Source organism: Camelina sativa, chromosome 14, assembly GCF_030686135.1.
Source record: "Camelina sativa cultivar CO46 ecotype springtype chromosome 14, ASM3068613v1".
Taxonomy (NCBI): domain Eukaryota; kingdom Viridiplantae; phylum Streptophyta; class Magnoliopsida; order Brassicales; family Brassicaceae; genus Camelina; species Camelina sativa.
The window spans coordinates 6,674,103-6,693,115 of NC_141893.1; the positions used below are offsets into that span (position 1 = coordinate 6,674,103).

At 40.2% G+C, this 19,013-nt stretch overlaps 5 protein-coding genes and 1 long non-coding RNA gene across 10 annotated transcripts; 3 read left to right on the forward strand and 3 right to left on the reverse strand.

Annotated features, from left to right (window-relative positions):
* Positions 1-30: 30 nt before the first annotated feature.
* LOC104743319 (pentatricopeptide repeat-containing protein At1g15510, chloroplastic) lies at positions 31-2,986 on the forward strand. Its single transcript, XM_019236194.2, has one exon. It carries the CDS (start codon positions 214-216, stop codon positions 2,815-2,817), a length of 2,604 nt encoding a protein of 867 aa, XP_019091739.2. The 5' UTR covers positions 31-213; the 3' UTR covers positions 2,818-2,986.
* On the reverse strand, positions 2,959-9,741 carry LOC104740242 (ABC transporter G family member 40). Its single transcript, XM_010460787.3, has 22 exons — positions 9,001-9,741; positions 8,731-8,851; positions 8,545-8,633; positions 8,360-8,444; positions 8,081-8,240; positions 7,907-7,983; positions 7,783-7,836; positions 7,306-7,698; positions 6,938-7,219; positions 6,537-6,853; positions 6,282-6,442; positions 6,086-6,189; positions 5,823-5,979; positions 5,548-5,735; positions 5,133-5,465; positions 4,758-5,048; positions 4,590-4,673; positions 4,361-4,494; positions 4,044-4,271; positions 3,789-3,960; positions 3,451-3,705; positions 2,959-3,355 (listed from the first exon to the last, which is right to left on the reverse strand). Exons 1-22 carry the CDS (start codon positions 9,330-9,332, stop codon positions 3,098-3,100), a joined length of 4,275 nt encoding a protein of 1,424 aa, XP_010459089.2. The 5' UTR covers positions 9,333-9,741; the 3' UTR covers positions 2,959-3,097.
* LOC147927898 (uncharacterized) lies at positions 3,451-7,905 on the forward strand. The gene is made up of 6 exons (XR_015580890.1): positions 3,451-4,295; positions 4,385-4,558; positions 4,731-5,073; positions 5,162-5,584; positions 5,700-7,237; positions 7,315-7,905. It is a non-coding gene; the product is annotated as an uncharacterized LOC147927898 (long non-coding RNA).
* A 1,434-nt stretch (positions 9,742-11,175) lies between the features above and the next one.
* On the reverse strand, positions 11,176-13,450 carry LOC104740243 (L-type lectin-domain containing receptor kinase S.1). Its single transcript, XM_010460791.3, has one exon. It carries the CDS (start codon positions 13,448-13,450, stop codon positions 11,405-11,407), a length of 2,046 nt encoding a protein of 681 aa, XP_010459093.2. The 3' UTR covers positions 11,176-11,404.
* On the forward strand, positions 11,216-15,424 carry LOC104740244 (putative 2-oxoglutarate-dependent dioxygenase AOP1). Of its 5 annotated transcripts, none has more exons than XM_087485499.1 (5): positions 11,216-13,548; positions 13,740-13,830; positions 14,021-14,408; positions 14,513-14,837; positions 14,922-15,424. In XM_087485499.1, the coding sequence occupies exons 3-5, from the start codon at positions 14,026-14,028 to the stop codon at positions 15,165-15,167; spliced, it is 954 nt and encodes a 317-aa protein (XP_087341625.1). In that variant the 5' UTR covers positions 11,216-13,548; positions 13,740-13,830; positions 14,021-14,025; the 3' UTR covers positions 15,168-15,424. The 5 variants fall into 5 exon arrangements, with proteins under 5 accessions (XP_087341625.1, XP_019091972.1, XP_019091973.1 ...); XM_019236427.2 differs by having other exon boundaries at positions 13,408-13,548; positions 13,740-13,879; XM_019236428.2 differs by lacking the exon at positions 11,216-13,548 and having other exon boundaries at positions 13,706-13,830.
* A 508-nt stretch (positions 15,425-15,932) lies between these two features.
* LOC104740245 (gibberellin 3-beta-dioxygenase 1-like) lies at positions 15,933-17,946 on the reverse strand. Its single transcript, XM_010460796.3, has 2 exons — positions 17,254-17,946; positions 15,933-16,696 (listed from the first exon to the last, which is right to left on the reverse strand). Exons 1-2 carry the CDS (start codon positions 17,742-17,744, stop codon positions 16,108-16,110), a joined length of 1,080 nt encoding a protein of 359 aa, XP_010459098.1. The 5' UTR covers positions 17,745-17,946; the 3' UTR covers positions 15,933-16,107.
* Positions 17,947-19,013: the final 1,067 nt, after the last annotated feature.

Here is a 19,013-nt window from a genome sequence, read left to right on the forward strand (position 1 = left end):
TCTCTGTAACTTTGGTGAACACTGAAAGTGAACTTTAACCAAAACAAAAAAGTAATTAACGAGTAAATTAAGGCCAAAACGACATAGTTTGGAAGAGGAAGATCATCCGTTAATTAAAGGGAAGAGTTTTGTCGATTTTATCTTCTCGCCTTAAAACCCCAAATGTAAAACCTCTACTGGTGTGACCATGTTCATTGCTCTGTCTCTCCTACGATGGCGTCTTCTGCTCAAAGTCCTCATTTTTATTTCAATCCAGGCAAGTCCAACTCTTTCCTAAGAAAGGCTCATAAGCATAGAAACGTTCGTTTCTATTGGAATTTTGGAATTCGGAAACTTTTCTTGAGAAAATCTCAAGGACTATCTGTTGTTCTTAGCTCGAGTTCAAGCAGTACCCACTTTTCGAATTCTCAATTACATGGTCTATGCGCGAACGGGAAGCTGGAGGAAGCTATGAAGCTTCTCAATTCTATGCAGGAGTTGCGGGTTACTGTTGACGAAGATGTGTTTGTGGCTCTGGTCAGGCTTTGCGAGTGGAAGAGAGCACAGGAGGAAGGCTCTAAGGTTTATAATATTGCTCTCAATTCCATGAGCAGCCTGGGTGTTGAACTCGGCAACGCGTTTCTCGCTATGTTTGTCAGGTTTGGTAATTTGGTTGATGCCTGGTATGTTTTTGGTAAAATGTCTGAGAGAAACTTGTTTTCTTGGAACGTGTTGGTCGGTGGCTATGCGAAGCAAGGCTATTTCGACGAAGCTATGTGTTTGTATCATAGGATGTTGTGGGTTGGTGGTGTGAAGCCTGACGTCTATACGTTCCCCTGTGTATTGAGAACCTGTGGAGGTATACCTGATCTAGCTCGAGGAAGAGAGGTTCATGTCCATGTGGTTCGATACGGATATGATTTGGATATTGATGTAGTAAACGCTTTGATTACTATGTATGTGAAGTGTGGTGATGTGAAGAGCGCGAGGTTGCTTTTTGATAGAATGCCTAGGAGAGATATAATCTCGTGGAACGCAATGATCTCGGGGTACTTTGAGAATGGGATGTGTTATGAAGGGTTGAAGCTATTCTTTGCAATGCGTGGGCTTTCCGTTGATCCTGATTTGATGACTATGACAAGTGTTATCTCTGCTTGTGAGCTTCTTGGAGATGGAAGATTAGGAAAGGATATTCATGCTTATGTGATAACCACTGGTTTTGTTGTTGATGTATCTGTCTGCAACTCTTTAACGCAGATGTACTTAAATGCTGGGTCATGGCGTGAAGCTGAAAAACTGTTCAGCAGAATGGAGCGCAAAGACATTGTGTCATGGACCACTATGATTTCAGGCTATGAGTATAATTTTCTGCCCGAGAAGGCCATAGACACTTACAGAATGATGGATCAAGATTCCGTGAAGCCAGACGAAATAACAGTAGCTGCTGTTCTATCTGCTTGTGCTACTCTAGGTGATCTTGATACAGGTGTTGAGCTCCATAAGCTTGCGGTTAAGGCAAGGCTCATATCCTATGTGATTGTTGCAAACAATCTCATTAATATGTACTCGAAGTGCAAATGCATTGATAAGGCCTTGGACATCTTTCATAACATCCCCCGCAAGAATGTAATATCTTGGACATCGATTATTGCAGGGCTTAGACTCAACAACCGGTGTTTTGAGGCCTTAATATTCTTCCGACAAATGAAAATGACGTTGCAGCCGAATGCAATAACCTTAACAGCTGCATTAGCAGCTTGTGCTAGAATCGGAGCTCTGATGTGTGGGAAAGAGATTCATGCTCATGTACTGAGAACAGGAGTGGGGCTTGATGATTTTCTTCCAAATGCACTCTTAGACATGTATGTAAGGTGTGGGAGAATGAACATTGCTTGGAATCAGTTCAACTCACAGAAAAAAGATGTCTCATCATGGAACATTCTTCTAACTGGATATTCAGAACGGGGTCAAGGGTCGGCGGTGGTGGAGCTATTTGACAAAATGGTTGAGTCCAGAGTAAGGCCAGATGAGATTACATTCATCTCACTGTTATGTGGTTGTAGCAAATCCCAAATGGTGAGAGAAGGTTTAATGTACTTTAGCACTATGGAGGAATATGGTGTTACTCCAAACTTGAAGCACTATGCTTGCATGGTTGATTTGCTTGGTCGTGCAGGAGAGTTAGAACAAGCACACGAGTTTATTCAGAAAATGCCAGTAACCCCAGATCCAGCTGTATGGGGAGCTTTACTTAACGCTTGCAGGATTCACCGCAACATTAATCTTGGTGAGCTTTCAGCGCAGCGCATATTTGAGCTGGACAGTGAAAGTGTTGGCTACTACATTCTGTTATGTAATCTGTATGCTGATTGTGGAAAATGGAGAGAAGTTGCAAAAGTGAGAAGAATGATGAAAGAAAACGGGTTAACAGTTGATGCAGGATGTAGTTGGGTTGAAGTAAAGGGTAAAGTTCACGCCTTTCTTAGCGATGACAAGTACCATCCTCAAACAAAAGAGATCAACACTGTTTTAGAGGGGTTCTATGAGAAAATGAGTGAAGCTGGGGTTACTACAAGTTCAGAATCGAGTTCTATGGATGAGACAGAGATTTCGAGAGATGAGATATTCTGTGGACATAGCGAAAGAAAAGCCATAGCATTTGGTCTGATCAACACGGTCCCAGGAATGCCGATTTGGGTGACAAAGAACCTCAATATGTGTGAGAGTTGCCACAATACAGTAAAGTTCATCTCCAAAACAGTAAGAAGAGAGATCTCAGTTAGAGATGCTGAGCATTTCCACCACTTTAGAGATGGACAATGTTCATGCGGAGGTTAGAAACCAAGAAAAAAGGAATACACACATCAAGAGATTGTTATGTTATTACACAAGAAACCTGGATTACGTTTGGCTTTGTTTTGTCTGTAACACATCTTATAAGATAGTAACCTGCTCTGTATGTAACATTTAGTTAGAGGATTCAATCTAAATCCAGCGTTGTTGATCATCCTTTTATTTATATATCAATACAGCATTACAAAAAAAGGAAAGAATAGTATATAATAAACAAAAAAATATATTTTCTTATTGTTACAGAAAATAGAATGCAAAAACTTGTCTATCGTTTTTGGAAATTGAAACTCTTGATTCCAACAGCAAAGATAACGGCAAAGAGCAAAGGGAAGATGACGTTCATGGCGGCGACCACTCCCAAGAAACCTTCTCTGTATCCATAGAAATCTTTAATGAATTGCTTCACAGTAGTACCATCAGCCATTGGCTCCGTGATATCACCGAACTGTGATGCGATTAATCCATACAATGTCCACGCAACTGGGCAAAGCCAGTAGTACCATTCCCACCACACTGGCATACTCTGTTTTCATTAAAAAGTTTGGGGTCAAAACGTAATATTATAATACGTTTATAGCCTATTTTGAAATTAAATAAATAATAAGGGTGAAGACTTACGGGACGAGGGATGAGGAAGCCGGAGAAGAGATTCCAGATGCCGTAGAAAGCAGAGGAGACGACGGAGGCGATGTGGTGGTTCGGAGTCATAGCCACAGCCATCATGCCGTAGAAGGTGAATGTTAAGAATGATCCGTACATAAAGAAGAGGTACCAGAAGAACTTCACCGCCGTCCACTCGAACCCTATCATTGCGTACACGATGAGACCGTACACCACCGCTTGCACGAAGACGTATGGTATCTCGATGAAAACCTGATAAACACGAATTTTAGGGATTTTGGGTTGGAAATAAAAATGTGAACTTTATCACGGTCGGATGGATTTGTTTGAGTTACCTGAGCGAAAGCATAAGGCATGGCGGAGTACATTCCGGCGGCTTGTTCTCTGTAAAAGACTGTTCTTTCGACGTTGACGACTGGTTGCACTGAAGCTGCGTTTTGTAACCCGAGGAAGAGAACAGCTGTGTACATTGAACCCATTGCATTGGATAAGTCCTGCGTTGTTTTCCTGGAAGATGAAAAAATTCAAATTATGTCAGTCTTGAAACCTAGCCAGCATCAAGGTTTGTGTTATGGGGAGGTTACGCTTACGTTTTGCCTCCAAGGTCCCAGAACATTGTGCCGAACATGAGAGCAATGCCTATTGTGAAGAGGAATCTGACGGCCGTGTAAGGAGGGTTTCTCCAGTAGGACCAGTGTTGTTTCCATAGAGAAGCCATACATTGTGTCCAGAAGGATTGCGAGTATTGTGTTGGGAAATACAGATCTTTTGATCCTGGAGCTGGCTGGCTTAGCTCCTTGATAAGCTCCTTGTTTCTCCTATGATAAGAGAGAATGTTATTGGTGAGATTTAAATCTTGATGTTAAATTTGTGATTTGGCTTTAACATGACTGTGAAATGTACTTACTTGTAAAGGTCTGAATTTTTGTAGAGTTGGGCGAAATCGACTCCTAAAGCCGCTTCTTGAGATGTGTTTGAGACTTCAAGCATCCAGGTTGCTGGGTTGTACCCTTCTGTGATCTTGCTGATTCCTTGAATACTCTGTTGCATAGTCAACAATACATATTCAGTCCATGTTTTCTTCTCTTCCAATACAAATTGTAAGGTTAGTGTGATTATCTAAGTTGTTTTGTTACCTCGAAATAGTTGATCAAATGGGTTGATTCGTGGCCAAGAGGTCCAACGTAGATTTCCTCACCTCCGCGTTTCAGCAAAAATAACTGCATATATATGCATAGCCAAACCATGTTAACAAATGGTTGAAAGTTCTTTTTCAGATTCGCGTTTAATGTAATTTTTAATACCTCATCAAAGGCTTCAAAGATGTCAATGCTAGGTTGGTGAATGGTGCAGACGACGGTTCTGCCTGTGTCGACCGTATTCCTTACAGTCCTCATAACGATGGCAGCAGCTCGTGCATCCAATCCTGAAGTAGGTTCATCCATGAAGATTATGGAAGGGTTTGCAACCAGCTCCACCGCAATGGTCAGTCTCTTTCGTTGCTCTGTTGACAAACCGCTCTCACCAGGTAGTCCAACCAGTGCTTGCCTTAGCGGTGTTAACTCCACCAGCTCCATCACTTCATCTATGAACATCTGTACCAAAACAACAGAGAACATTGTTAGTATCATTTCAATTTCCTCATTTAACTTCTGGAAATGATAAGGTCTCTGGATAACCTTTCTCTTGTTTGAATCAACTTCTTTAGGTAATCGGAGCCAGGCTGAGTAAACCAAGGACTCGTAAACAGTGACATGTGGGGAATGAATATCAGTTTGTTCACAGTATCCTGAGATACGGGCAAATGTTTGTTGATTCTTAGGATAACCGGAGATTGTGATGTTTCCATCAATATAACCACCGGTTTTTCTTCCGGCCAGAACATCCATCAGAGTGGTTTTGCCAGCGCCAGAGACACCCATGAGAGCCGTGAGCACGCCTGGCCTGAATGCACCATTCACACCTTTCAACAGGACAAGTTTGTCTTCTTGTGTGCCTTGCTCTATCATTTCCTGTGCAGGAAAAATCACAAAATAAAGATTAGTAGGAAGTTTCTTGCATTACTGATATAGAACCCTCGAGCAAGGATATTACCTGGGGCATGTCAACTGAGTATACAACATTGTCAAAGGTAATTGAATGTGGCTCAAATGGTAGCACCATTCCTCTTTTCTTATTGGCACCGACTTCAGCTACACCGTTTGTCCTAGCAGACTGAAGTTCTTGCTCGGTTCCATCACTCGCAGGCTCTTCTGCCATAACAGCTTGAGGCTTTCCCAAGGCTGTACGTAAAGAAAGTTCCAGAGTTTTCAGATAAATAGCTTTTGTATCAGAAGATGTGAACAAGCAAAATAGAGTAATTTACATACAGTTCAGAAACGTCAGAGCAACCGTGAAACCAAAGTTGAACAATATGACGAATCCAAGTAAGGCTCCAGTTCCAATCCAGTACCAGTATGCATGGGGTAAGAACCCACGAGACTTGAGGACAGTAACTCCAAGTGTTTCGCTTGAGTTTGCGACAGCCTGTAATACAACCAACGTATCAGTCCTGTCTAAAAGAAATACCAAAACCTTGGAAAATGTCTTCCGAATCTAAAGAGGACAGGGGACTAGGGAGGGTGATAATTACTCGACTCCAGCTGTGTCCGAAGAATTCGTTGGCCATTAGCGCGTTCTGTCCATACATGATTGGGGAGATCCAGTAACCCCATATCCACCACTTCTTAATGTCCTCTGTTTTGATCAGGTAAATGGGAAAACAGCGATAAGCATTTGATATGAGTATATGACAAACTGGCAACAGACGTATGTGCATGAACTCATACCTCGTGCAAGTACCACACCACCCAAGGCAAAGAAGACGAGCATCGCAAATGCACCAAATGTGTTTGCTACGATCATGTTTCTTCCCAATGCTGCCACCATCTTAAACAATCCAGAAGCCATCTGGTTCATGAGCACGAGCAGTATATACTGCTTAAACAGCCTACAAGAAACCAGCAGAACTATTAGCAGCTCATCCATAAGTATCCAAAGTTGTCATGTTTACTTGTTTGGTGTATGTATGAATGTATCTGTACCTTCCAACGTTGGGATCAAAGCCGATGACGTAGTAAGTGATGAATGTTGTGAGAGCGGCTTCAATAAAGCTTATAGGGATCTTGAGGAGCCAAGGAGGCAGAGAGTATACCCATGCAGGGTAGAAGAGAAGATCTCTTTGTTTGTAAAACACAGGAAGTTTTGCAATGGTCATTGAAAGTTCAGACATTCCATTGAACATGAGCATCATAAGGACGAAGAACAAGGCTCCCGTGTAAAGACTCCCATCCACCACAGTCTTCTTTTGCAGCTCCGTGCGAAAGAAAAGCGTCATAGTCAAGAATGCCATGACCAGTAGCTGTAAACACATGGAAGCAACAACATTTCCATAAGTCTGTCTTGGAGACAAGGAAATTTTATTTCAAGACGTGTGATCACTTACTTGTCCAAATTTGAAGTAGTAAACAAAGGAGTTTCTTTTCATGAGTAAGTATTCTCTGGAGAAGCTTGTCTTGAGAAGTTCTTTTATCCCAACTCCATACTTCTTGGTGGTTAGAGCAGCCGGATGGCTCTTTCTCTTGTCAAAGGGCAAAGCGAGCTCATCTCCGATTCTCCGCCCAACGTGGAATGATTGAAACGCCTCTGCAAACTCCCTCACTCTTATGAACCTGTAAGGCTCATCAGGTCGTGCCCAGTACTGCATTTGGTCTTTCTTTGATGTCACCTGCCAGAGTAGTCATCGGTAAAGTATTTTTTAAGACATGGAACATAGTCGCTCGTATAATTGTGTTCTTATGAATAGAGTCTTACTTCTTGAAGGAAATCAGCGACGCCTTTTCTTGGAGGACATTTGAATCCCATGGTCTCAAAGAACTCCACGACGTGATCACGAGGGCCCTCGTAGATGATCTCACCTTCAGCAATGAGAATGATATCATCAAAGAGATTGAATGTCTCTGGCGCAGGCTGAAGGAGAGAGATCAGAGCTGTCCCATTGAAGATATGAACATAGTTTCTGAGGGAGTTCACAATCTGGTACGTCGTTGAGCTATCTAAACCAGTGGATATCTCGTCCATGAAAAGAGCTCTCGACGGTCCAACCAGCATTTCACCAGTAGTGACACGCTTCTTTTGTCCTCCCGAGATACCTCTCAACATATCATCGCCGACCATAGTGTCTGCGCAGACCTCAAGCCCTAAGATCTGTAGAATTTACAAAAGAGTTTAGATGATTTCAACTTTCAAGCATAAGACTTTCATAACTCTCTCTTATAGGAAAGTCCTTACCTTGAGGATATAATCTGTCATCACATTTGTTTCTTCACCTGCTGTTGACAATGCCTGTAATGGAATACTTGTTATATAAGAGAACTGAAATCTTGAGGCAAGTAATATAAGTTATATAACAAACCTTCATGAAGACATCAATATCAGGGTCAGGTTTGATGTTTGCTTCTTTCTCCCTTCTTGCCAATTCCGTCAACATATCTAATGCGTCACGAAAACTTCGATGATTATCACAAATCAACATACCGAATCGAATGTTTCAAGAAAAATAGAAAACAGAGGACTTGTTAAAACTCACCATAACGCGAACCGACACCTTGGAAGCGAGCGGCAAAAGCAAAAGTCTCCCGAACAGTCATTTCACCTATATGAACATCGTTTTGGCCGATATACGCTGCTGTTCTTTGTGGCACAAACTCGTTCATTCCATGACCATTGTAAGTCACTCTTCCAGTTTGCTACAAGGGCAAAGAATCAAATTTATAATTGATTCACACAAATCATATAGATAAAAAAGAAAACAACACACACATGATATTGCAAAATAGATAGAGGGAGAGGTAAAGATGAGTGGTACCTTTAGTTCTTTATCAAGCTTTCCGGCCAAGGCAAGCAAGAGGGTCGTTTTCCCAGAACTTGGAGGACCCAAGAGCAGAGCCATCCTGCACAATTCAAAGATGGCCATTGCCTCATTGGTCAACAAGTTCAAGTATATTTAACAATTTCTCAATAAAATGGTTTAAATGGACTCTAAAGATTCACCTGCCAGGCTTGACGATTCCGCTGACGTCGTTGAGTATAGTGAACTTCTTCTTTTGGTTCGGAACAAGGTGTAGTGTATTCAAGAGTTTCTGTTAATATCATCCAAGAATCAGCTGTTAGAGAAATATTGTTTTTTTTTGTTTGTCTGATGACAAAAGAAACAAATAAGCAAAAACTCATTCTTACATCAGCGAAATTGGAGATGAAATTAACGAGCGTAGGTAAAGCTCTGCCTCCAACATGAACCTCTGCTTCAACTTTTAGATTATCAAACCTAACTTCTATAGTCGGAAGATCGATTCCAACTCTGTCATTTTCATAATTTCATACAATTATATATTAAGTCCTGAGCTGAATGATCAAACAAAACAGAGCACAAGAAACAGAGCTCCTCTGTTTTGGTGTTTTGATTGAAAGCTAAACTAGAAAGGATGAGTTTTTTTTTTTTTTTTATACCTATCGGTACGTTGCTTGAGTTTCCATAGGAGCTTCTCATGCTCGTCGTCACCGACTTTGATGAGCCTCTCTAGTAGTTTCTTCGTATCCTGAAACCCGAGCTTTTGAATATCGATCTCGTTGATAGCTCCACCGGCATGTGAGGCGGTGAGGATACCTTTCCTGAGACGATCAAAAGTGGGAAGCTTCTCAAGAGCAGCCCATCTCAAAGCTTCTTCATCGTCTTCTTCTCTAGAAGACCTCGAGAATATCTCCATTCCTGAATCTTTCCTCCACGCCGATGAGTTTCTTCTCAAACTGTTACTCGCTTTCTGAAAACTAGTTCCCTCCATTTTGTATCCAAGAAAGTCAAAACCCTTCTTCTTTTTTCCTCTTCTCTCTTTTTATTTTAATTTTGTGTCAGATCAAAGATTCAAAAAATAATAAAAGATTAATTAAAGAACAAGTTCTTGAAACAGATGAGAAAACTCAAGAGAGAATTTTAGATGGAAGATGAAGTAAATGTTTGGTTTCTGCTCCTTATATATATATATATCTGCATTGAGGAGATTTCACTGTTCATAATTTAGACACATGCATGTATGTCTCTTCTTCTTCTTCACCAAAGTTGAAAAATCAGAGACGGAACGTGACCAAGAAATAACGTTCTACGCTTTTTGAGTTTACGAATAAGAAAAAGAGAAAAAGAAACTAGTACGTCAGCTGTGACTCTTCTCTGGGAAATCTAGAAGGAGCACTGTTGGTTAAGACGTTAATTAAAGTTATTATTTAAATGATCCCACACTAAAGTCAAAATCTTTTATCTCAAGAATCACGGTACAGTGTGAAATGAATTATTGTAAAGGGTTTGGACATAATCATGTTTTTAATGTATCAATCACACTGCACATTTTTTTTCTGTCTTTGTCATTATATATGCAACCATAAAACTTAAATTTGGGCACAAAGATCTTTACAAAATAAAAAACACTAGGTCTCTAACCACCACCATCTTAGGTTTCCGGATCAATAATCAAAATAGTTGACAGAATGAAAACTTGTTAGGCGACATGAAACAAATACAACATAGATAAACTAAATTTACATGGAGTAGTAAACTTCATTACACTTATTGTAAAATTAAGTGTTGGACAAGAAAAGGTTTAGAGATAATGTAAAAAAACAAAGAACAAGGCGACAAAATATTTAAATAGTAACGTGCGAAGAAAACAAACGAATGTGTAAAATACACAATAGTAAGTTTTAAACTTTGACAATTATCGTTAACTTAGCAGCCGCTTGTTCCTAATCCACCATTATTTAATTTGAATTGTATATCCCCTTTGGACTTTTCATCTTTGAAAATAACAAAATAATACTAGTATTTTAGTATCTTCTTTTGATTTCTTAAAATTAAACCTGCATTTTAAGAGATAATGTTTGTGTTGAGTTTTAATACCATATAATTAGGTTGTGTAAATAATATATAAATTGATTTCTCAAAAAGTCATGTATATATGAAGAGATATTTTTTTGTAATGGTAAACGTGTGTTAAAAAAAGAAAAGATACTGTATACAGTTTTGACCACTTTTTTATTTTATTTATTTTGTTCTTTCTTTAATAGCGTGAGTCGAAGATTCTAATTGGACCTGAATTGAAAGATCGTCTTGGTTTAATTTCCTCAACCCCTGATGACACAACCACTTTCTTGGAAGCTGCCAATTTTCCATATTCTTCCAGTTTTATCGAGAAGACGATAACGTCTCTTCTTCTTCTTTCTTGTCAACCATCCAGAACGTCTTACTTGTATCCTCATTAATAGGGCGACCGTTTATTGGTAGGCCAATTCATTACATAAAACTGGGTGATTTAGTTATCTTGCGAGTCATATTTATTGGTCGGGCGTGCTGTTCCTGTCTAATTTATAGGTGTTACAAATTTCATTGGTTCAGTTTTTTTTTTTTTTTTAAGGAGTCAAACTCAAAGCTTTATAGATATGTAAATTAAAGAGTTTCAAACACTCCATTTAGGGAGAAAGATTACAGACCAACAAGGCAGATTTATAGCAAGAGATGTATCTTTCTGCACACATGGAGACTGAAGAAGAGTCTGCTTGTAATTGTGGGCTCACTCGTATAGAAAACCACTTTTATTTTTTTAATCATTTTGCCATAGTTAGTGTCTGAACTGTAGATAATTTAAACACTCCACTAATCAGATTTACTTACATTCGTATAGGGAAAAAAAACATTAAAAAGAAAAACAAAACAATTGAACCAAAATATGTCTCCTAATTACTTCTATGTCTTGCTCCGGTAATGTCCTTGCATCTGAATAGGCTTTTGCCAATGTATCAGTTTCAACTTTCCTATTCCTCAAGACAAAGACAAGACAAAACAAAAAGAAAGCAAGCAAAAATCAACTCAGGCGTGTGCAGCCTCAGAGTCTTCTACGGTGGCGGCCGGCGTAAGTCCAGTCAACAAATCCTCCTGTGGCGAGCCTAGCAAGAGTGAAACGATCTCTCTCATATTCGGCCGCTTGGCTGGATCAGGGTGACAACAAGCCAAACCTAACTTGAGCAACAATTCAACTTCCTCCATCGACTCACACTCACTCCTCACCCTCTCATCCGCCGCCTCAACCAATCTTCCTCCACCGTACAAATCCCTAACCCAATCCACAAGCACCATATCTTCTTCCTCCGCGTACTCTATCGGCCTCCTCCCACAAACAACCTCCAACACCACCACACCGAAGCTATACACATCACTCCCCTCCGTAGGCGCAGACGCAGACGCAAGCTCCGGCGCCAAATACCCTAACGTACCCACCACGCGAGTGGTGTTTGGAGCCCCACCGTGCTCATACAACTTGGCTAAACCAAAGTCCCCTAACCTCCCACGCATCTCAGAATCCAAAAGTATGTTACTTGATTTAATATCTCTGTGAATCACCACTTGATCCCATCCATGGTGAAGATAGTTAAGCCCTTCCGCAACATCGTTAATCACCTGACGCCTTCTCAACCACGGCATTGGCTCTTTCGGATTATCAAAGATCCACTGGTTAAGACTTCCGTTTGGCATGTAATCGTAGACGAGCATCAGCTCGTTTTTACGGCGACACCATCCTCTCATCTGAACCAGATTCTTATGCTGTAGCCTTCCCATACTCGAGATCTCCGCCATGAACTCTCTCAAACCTTGCTTCGAATCGTGGTTCACGCATTTAACAGCGATCTCACTGCTGTTGTTCGGCAAAACCCCTCTGTAAACTTTACCAAATCCACCAGATCCAAGAAGACGATCGTAGGAGAAAACCTCAGTAGCGGCGGCGAGCTCTTCGTAGCTGAAACGGTGAGGCCAAAACTCCAACTCCCACTCCTCAATCTCTTCTTCTTCCTCCTCTTTTATTAGCTTCTTCCAAATCAGAAAAGCCCCAAATCCGATTAGACCTACGAAGACAACACAACCGATAACGATCCCGGCGATTGCTCCGGTGGAAAGAGAAGACGACGAAGATCTCAGCAAGAAAACAGGTAACTCCGTTGTGTTGATGTCCCGAAGAGCTCCAGTATCACTCAAGCTCCAAGCTAGAATCCTCCGAGCTTCAACCCAATTCGTTTTCGAAGCGGAGAAGCCGACATACATATCCGCCGAGACATAATTAGCGATAACCGGATCACGAAAACTAAGCGTCGGCCGGCGAGGTCGAATCACGCCGACGGGAGCGACGGAGACGTTGATCTCGAAGTTAGGACCATCGAAATCGATCCAAGCTCGAACGTTGTTTCCGTTACGCATATTGAAGGGAACAAAGCTCCCGTTAACAGAATCGTAGTACCCAGCGGTTACGGAAGCGGTGGATTCGATGTTGTTGAGGTCGATTCCGATGTGGTTATCGTCGATATCGTTGACTTCAGAGTTCCGACCGGTGTCGAACTCGACGGCGAGGAGAGGAGCGTTGAATCGGACGGTGGTGTTGGTGAAGAGACCGAAGTATTGGCTGGAGATAGCGTTTGGAGGAGAGGTGGAGTTGGAGAGGACGAAGCAGAGGCCAAAGCCAGGGCTTGTGGATATGTCAGGGAGGATGGAGAAGATAAAGGAAGTTGAGAAAGACGAGAGCCGGGTCGGGTTACGAGTTGGGTCGGGTATGATTGAGAGCTTTCGCGGGTAAAAAGCGCGTCCGAAAGAGAAAGGATCGGAGTCGTTGATGAGGATGATCACGCTTGAGTCTATTCGGGAATCTTTGATGAGGATCACGTTGGTTCTGTTGGTTGCGGAGCTGAATGAATTGTAGAGGAAATCAATTGCAGAAGAGGAACGGTCGAGATGAGTGATGATTATTAGGAGAAGAAGGAGAGGAGCTGACCCTTGCCGCCGCCACCACCACCACCGCATTCTGTATAGTATAGATTTTTCTCCGGTGGGAGGAGCAATGTGAATATTTGGGGAAAAGGGAACAAACATAATAAGGCCACCGTCGGAGCTTTCTCATCTGTAATTAAGTGTGAGATTGAGATAGCGAGAGCAGGTGGTCAACGTCGGCGGCTTTGGAAAGTCAAAAGGTTTTTTTTCTTCTTTACTGTTGAGAAATTAGGAAATGTCAAACCCGGTTTCGACCATTCGGTTCACGATTATGGGCTTTTAATTTGTGTCTACACGCCTTTAGGCTCAAATTTGCCCCAATAATAAATACACTACGATTTATTTATTTTCTATTTCATATGATTGTATTTCTATGTGTGGTAATGTACAGCGACATGAGGATTTTAAAATTGATTCGTACAAGGACGACAAGGCAAAGCATCTTTATACAAACTGGTCTTTTACATGAGCATCTTTCAGATGTGAGTATATAAACAACATCATCGTCTCTCTACTTTTTGTCATATGAGAGTAAGTAAACTAAAAAATATTCTAAGTGTACGTGAGTAATATAGTTTATTTTCCTGGATCATATATTATGAGGAATATATAGAGTATTGTGTTGTATGGTTTTCTTTTTCTGATTAACTAACTATATATGATGCTTTATAGTGAAAATGAGTGGGAATGAAACTCCAGAGCTGCCGATCATCAACCTTTCTGACAAGAACCTGAAACCGGACACAGAGCTCTGGAACTCAACGAGAGACCGCGTCCGTGAAGCCATGGAACATCATGGATGGTTTGTGGCGGAATACAACAACTTTCCAGTAGAACTTCACCAGTCGATTCTGGGGGCCGCTAAGGAACTACTTGATCTTCCTCCCGACATCAAGATAAAGAAAGACAACCACAAGGCCGGGCACGGCTACATCACCATGATGTCAGATGCTCAGCTCGTTCATGAAGGCCTCGGTGTTGACCAAGTCAACGATGTTCAACAGTGCCGCCGATTCTCTCGTCTTATGTGGCCTGATCATCATGACAACGACCGTTTCTGGTATTATATATATATATTTATCAAGTAACTTAAGTACTTAACACAATCAAATTTTCTCCTTACTAGCTATCTATGTTATTAACGATATATGTAATATGTTATAGTGAAATCGTTCATGCATATGCGAAAATGCAAGCGGACCTCGAGCAACTTGTGATAAGGATGCTCTTCGAGAGCTTTAACTTGGAGAAGTATGTAGATAAACACATAGAAGGAACACGCTACCTTCTTAGATTGTTAAAATACAGGAGACTTCCTAATGGAGAACCCAACAGGAAGTTCATATCTCATACGGACAAGACCTTCATTTCCATTCTCCATCAGAACCACATCACCGGACTCATGTTGAAATCCGAGAAAGAGGATGTTTGGTATCCTTTTATCCCTTCACCTACCCGGTTTGCTGTTATAGCAGGCGATGCCATCATGGTAAGCTGAATAGTAAATGTTAATCAGTACTTCAATCGTCATATATGCTGTTAATTAAATTATGTGCGTATATGAAAACATCAGGCGTGGAGCAACGACAGAATCAAGGCGTGTTACCACAAGGTTGAGATGGAGAGCGTGGAAACGAGGTACTCATTAGGGTTCTTTTCGTTCCAAGAAGGAATAATATCGACACCAGAGGAGATGGTGGACAAGGACCATCCTTTAGCGTACAAACCATTTCGCCATGATGGACTTCTTGAGTACTATGAGACATTGGAGGCTCACCGTACCATGACCAAGGCCTATTGTGGCATACCACAAACCTGATCATTCTCCACCAAAACCTATCACTTTCGTTATCTTATTAGCTGTAAGATGTCTGCATTTGAATGTGTTTTAAGACCTCTTTCTTCTTTTTGGTTCCTGGAACAAAACTCAAATAGTCAAATGTTTTTTTTTTTTCTCTTTTTGTTCGGTTCCGTAATAAGATACTACTATATATTTGTCCTTGGTTGACTCTATTAACGGGCCTTGTTTACATTAGCATGGGCCTTAACTAATAATAGTTATCAACCTCGATCCTTTTTCTTGTGTTCTTTTGCAGTTGGTTTAATTTTGTTTTGGAATTTAAAACAGAAATCCTCAACTCCACTTCAAGTCTCCATTATACGAAATAGTTAATTCTTGTCTAATCAATATATCAATTAGAAAGAAAATTGCATAAACATGGGCCTATGTCTTCTTCTGGCACACATCGAGAGAGAAGATATTGATTGTAAAATTAAGATAAGATAATATAATGTAGTACTATTGTTTTCGTCATTTTCGTTTTCTTTTTGTAGAGTAGACATAGGCTTGTCTTTAGATGTGCTTTGTTATTTTATTTTCAGACAATCTGACAAATAGCAACAAAACAAGATGAATCGTGCTGGGACTCTGAAAATAACACCGTGTAGTTTGTCCTTAATGTTGTAAAATAGATTTTTTTAGTGTTACAATCATAGAATTTCTTTGGGACCCTCAATGCATAATTGCAGAATTATAGTTGTATTTTAATGAGATTCTCATTAGTGGCAACATGTCATGGGACGATTCGAGAAAGTGCTAGATGTTTTTTTCTTCTTCTTGAGAATTGCAATTTTTGATGTAATGCAATACACAGATACGATTGAGGACAGACAATGATACTACTAAAATCATTTACAGCAATTTTATTAATCAAAATAACTAAGCCGAGCACAAAACTATTAGGTATTAATCTCATGGGTCATTCCTCTCTGTGATTTCCTATCATTGAAAGAGCTTTATTGAAGTGAGTTGCTTTTGTTTGAAGATACTCTCTCCATGTGACGGATCGGTATAGAGGCGATTCAAGAGGGCTAACCAGCTTCGATACAGGTGATATCTTGATATCAGACTGGGGACCCCAAAGGAAAGCTACAGATAACCGGGCTCTGGTTTGGTTAACCCGAGCGCGGTGCAGCACGCTTTTAAACAATCCGTTGGATAAGATGTGGAAGAGGTCACCGACGTTGACCACGAGCGAGCCAGGTACCGGTGGCACGGTGATCCAACCAAGATCATCGCGAAACACTTGTAGACCGGCGGTATTGTTCTGGTACAGAATGGTTAGGAGGGTGGAGTCGGTATGCGCGGCTAGACCCATAGCTCGGTCAGGTTCAGGACAAACCGGGTAGTGATTTAGCTGGAGAGCTGCTTGGGCCCAGCTTAAATCTGCTGAATTGAGACTGGCCCATTCAACGTCTTCCTCGCTGACCCCAAGTGAATTAAGTGCTAACCACATCAGTTTAGAAGCCAACTTTTTCATTCGCTCCTCGTACTCTTCAACGATGTCGCTGTTAATTAAAAACGAATTGTTGTAGTCATCTAATTAGTACAACAGATGAGAGAGTTGACAATAATCAAAACTTTAAAAAATAAAAGGTACTCCTCAATTTGCATATATACTTAAGATTTTTAATATATTTGTACGACCTTAGGAAAAAAAAAAAAAAAACAAGTTGGAAATTTTTTTGTTTTCTCCGATAAAACTAAAAGAAATATATCTCCAAATCTTGAGGTGGGTCCACTAGCACTAGAGATTTTTTTTCATATATGCTCTTAACTCTTAAAATCCCACTAAACTCCGAGGACATGGCAAAAAATTTCGGTTGCTTCTGTTATCTATGCCCCTTGTTACTACCTATAGGGCGTCCAACGTTTCCGGATGTTTTACCTTAAATGATAATAAAATTCGTCTACGTTTTTATATGTTTTATTTTTTTCCTTCTATTAAAACTTTTGCATATATATAAGACTCGAAACCATGACTTCTATTTGGTTATATGTTCCTTAAGTAGCAATATGTAATTATGTGTACAAATGTATTGGATTTGAGTGTATGAATACATACCAGTAGTTGAGGTGATGTTGGGGCCAAAGTTTACGGAAATCGTTGAGAGGAGAACCAGTGATGGTGAAACCTTCGGACCACATTTGCTTATTAAAGAAAGATGCGATACGAGCCACGCCATAGCCGGAGACACCTGTCTCCGACCGAGCCGCCTTTAGCTTGCGTTGGACGGGTAGCCCAAAGAGGCTACCTGTGAGAAACTCAACGTCTTGCAGAAGACTCAAAGGCACGCCGTGGTTTGCGATCTGGAAGGCACCCCAAGTTCTACATGCATGACCGATTTGGTTGGCCGCGTCAGGATGGTCAAGGTCGATAAGAGGGATGGTTTCAACCGCGGTCGGAGGGGAAGGAGCAGCAGCGAAGAGGATATCGTCTTTAGGGGTCCACGAGTAAGAATCCGGGAGCTCACGGAGGGATGTGAAGTCAGGTTGGTGAGAGTGTGGGAGGTGAATGGGATGGCCTCTAAACACATCTGCTAGCATTGCAGGCATCTTTGCTCTTGTTTTTTTGATTTTCTTAAAAATTTATTAATTTGGAAGATGTTTGTGTATTTTTTTCTTTATGAAAAAATATAATGTGCTGTTTGGTGATGGTAGAGATTGGAAGAGTTTGAGAGATTATTTATAGTGGTGGAGTCGAGATCAAGAGAGGAGGCAAAAGCATATGTTAAAGCTCTTGTTTTGGTCCATTCTTATTGGTTTCTCGACTTGTTTATTGGATTAATACGATGCGAACAAACCAAACCTCTAGAAAATTATGGAGGTCCCGCCATTTCCTTCTTTTGTAAGAAAAAATTATATAATTTATTATTTGATTTATGCAAGATAAGATACATGTACATGATGAGTTGTCAAACCATTTAGAATTCAAATCAATGTTTAGGTATTGTGATAGATTGTATCAGGAGAGTTTGTATTCATATGTGTGTAGAAGTTAAAACAGTGTTCATTCAAATAATCTATAGTTTTAAGAAAGCGATTAATGTGTATACGGCCGGACAAAATATGCAAAAGAAAGAAAGAGACAAATGTTTTGTAGTCTTATCACTTATTTTTGTTTATGTTGATTTTGTTATTTCCTCGGTCATTGGAATTAAGTTATATCCAACATATTTCTTGATAACACGCTTCGTGATTTTTTTTCTTCAATTATTGTCATAATAAAAATCTTATTATCTTTCGAATCGAATATTAAAATTTACACAGCAGTCAAATTATATATATATATATATATATATACAGTAAAATGTATTTTTTTGCCACCACAAATTACTTTTTGTACGTCTAGCGATTGTGGTCAAGTAAGTGTTGATTGATTGAAATCATAATTGTGAAAGGGGGAGACATAAAGAGGAGTGTTTTTGTTTGTGACAAAAGAAGGAACAAAAATAGAAAGGGCCAATGTTGTCCTGTACAAACAATATATAGCTTACTGCAGCAAAGAACAAAATAGCTTATCTTCTTTGATTTTTCTACCAAGAAAAATGGAAAGATTTTCACATGTAATGATTCGGAGTAAAACTTTATAAATATATCTTTATTCGAACGTTTTTTTTTTGTTTAAATAACACTTTGGAAGACAATAAATCATTCAACAAAAAAAAACAAAATGAATTGAGGATCAACCATTGCATAACAGAGAAAAAAACAAAAATACAAACAAAAACATTAGACACATTATGCAATAGCACAAACTGATAACCTTCGTGAAATCAACCTATAGTTGTCAAGTCTTGAGTGGCCTCACTCATAAGTTTTGCA

Bases quoted from the DNA above. Each gene is read 5' to 3' on its own strand.
- LOC104740243 (XM_010460791.3), bottom strand. From the start codon at position 13,450: ATGTTTGTTCCCTTTTCCCCAAATATTCACATTGCTCCTCCCACCGGA.
- LOC104743319 (XM_019236194.2), top strand. From the start codon at position 214: ATGGCGTCTTCTGCTCAAAGTCCTCATTTTTATTTCAATCCAGGCAAG.
- LOC104740245 (XM_010460796.3), bottom strand. From the start codon at position 17,744: ATGCCTGCAATGCTAGCAGATGTGTTTAGAGGCCATCCCATTCACCTC. The intron at 16,697-17,253 runs GTATGTATTCAT...TTTAATTAACAG, and splicing joins CAACATCACCTCAACTACTG to CGACATCGTTGAAGAGTACG.
- LOC104740242 (XM_010460787.3), bottom strand. From the start codon at position 9,332: ATGGAGGGAACTAGTTTTCAGAAAGCGAGTAACAGTTTGAGAAGAAAC. The intron at 6,854-6,937 runs GTAAGTGATCAC...ATGTGTTTACAG, and splicing joins ACTACTTCAAATTTGGACAA to CTACTGGTCATGGCATTCTT. The intron at 3,356-3,450 runs GTAAGTCTTCAC...TAATGAAAACAG, and splicing joins GCTTCCTCATCCCTCGTCCC to AGTATGCCAGTGTGGTGGGA.
- LOC104740244 (XM_019236427.2), top strand. The intron at 14,409-14,512 runs GTATTATATATA...AATATGTTATAG, and splicing joins CATGACAACGACCGTTTCTG to TGAAATCGTTCATGCATATG. The intron at 14,838-14,921 runs GTAAGCTGAATA...TGAAAACATCAG, and splicing joins TAGCAGGCGATGCCATCATG to GCGTGGAGCAACGACAGAAT.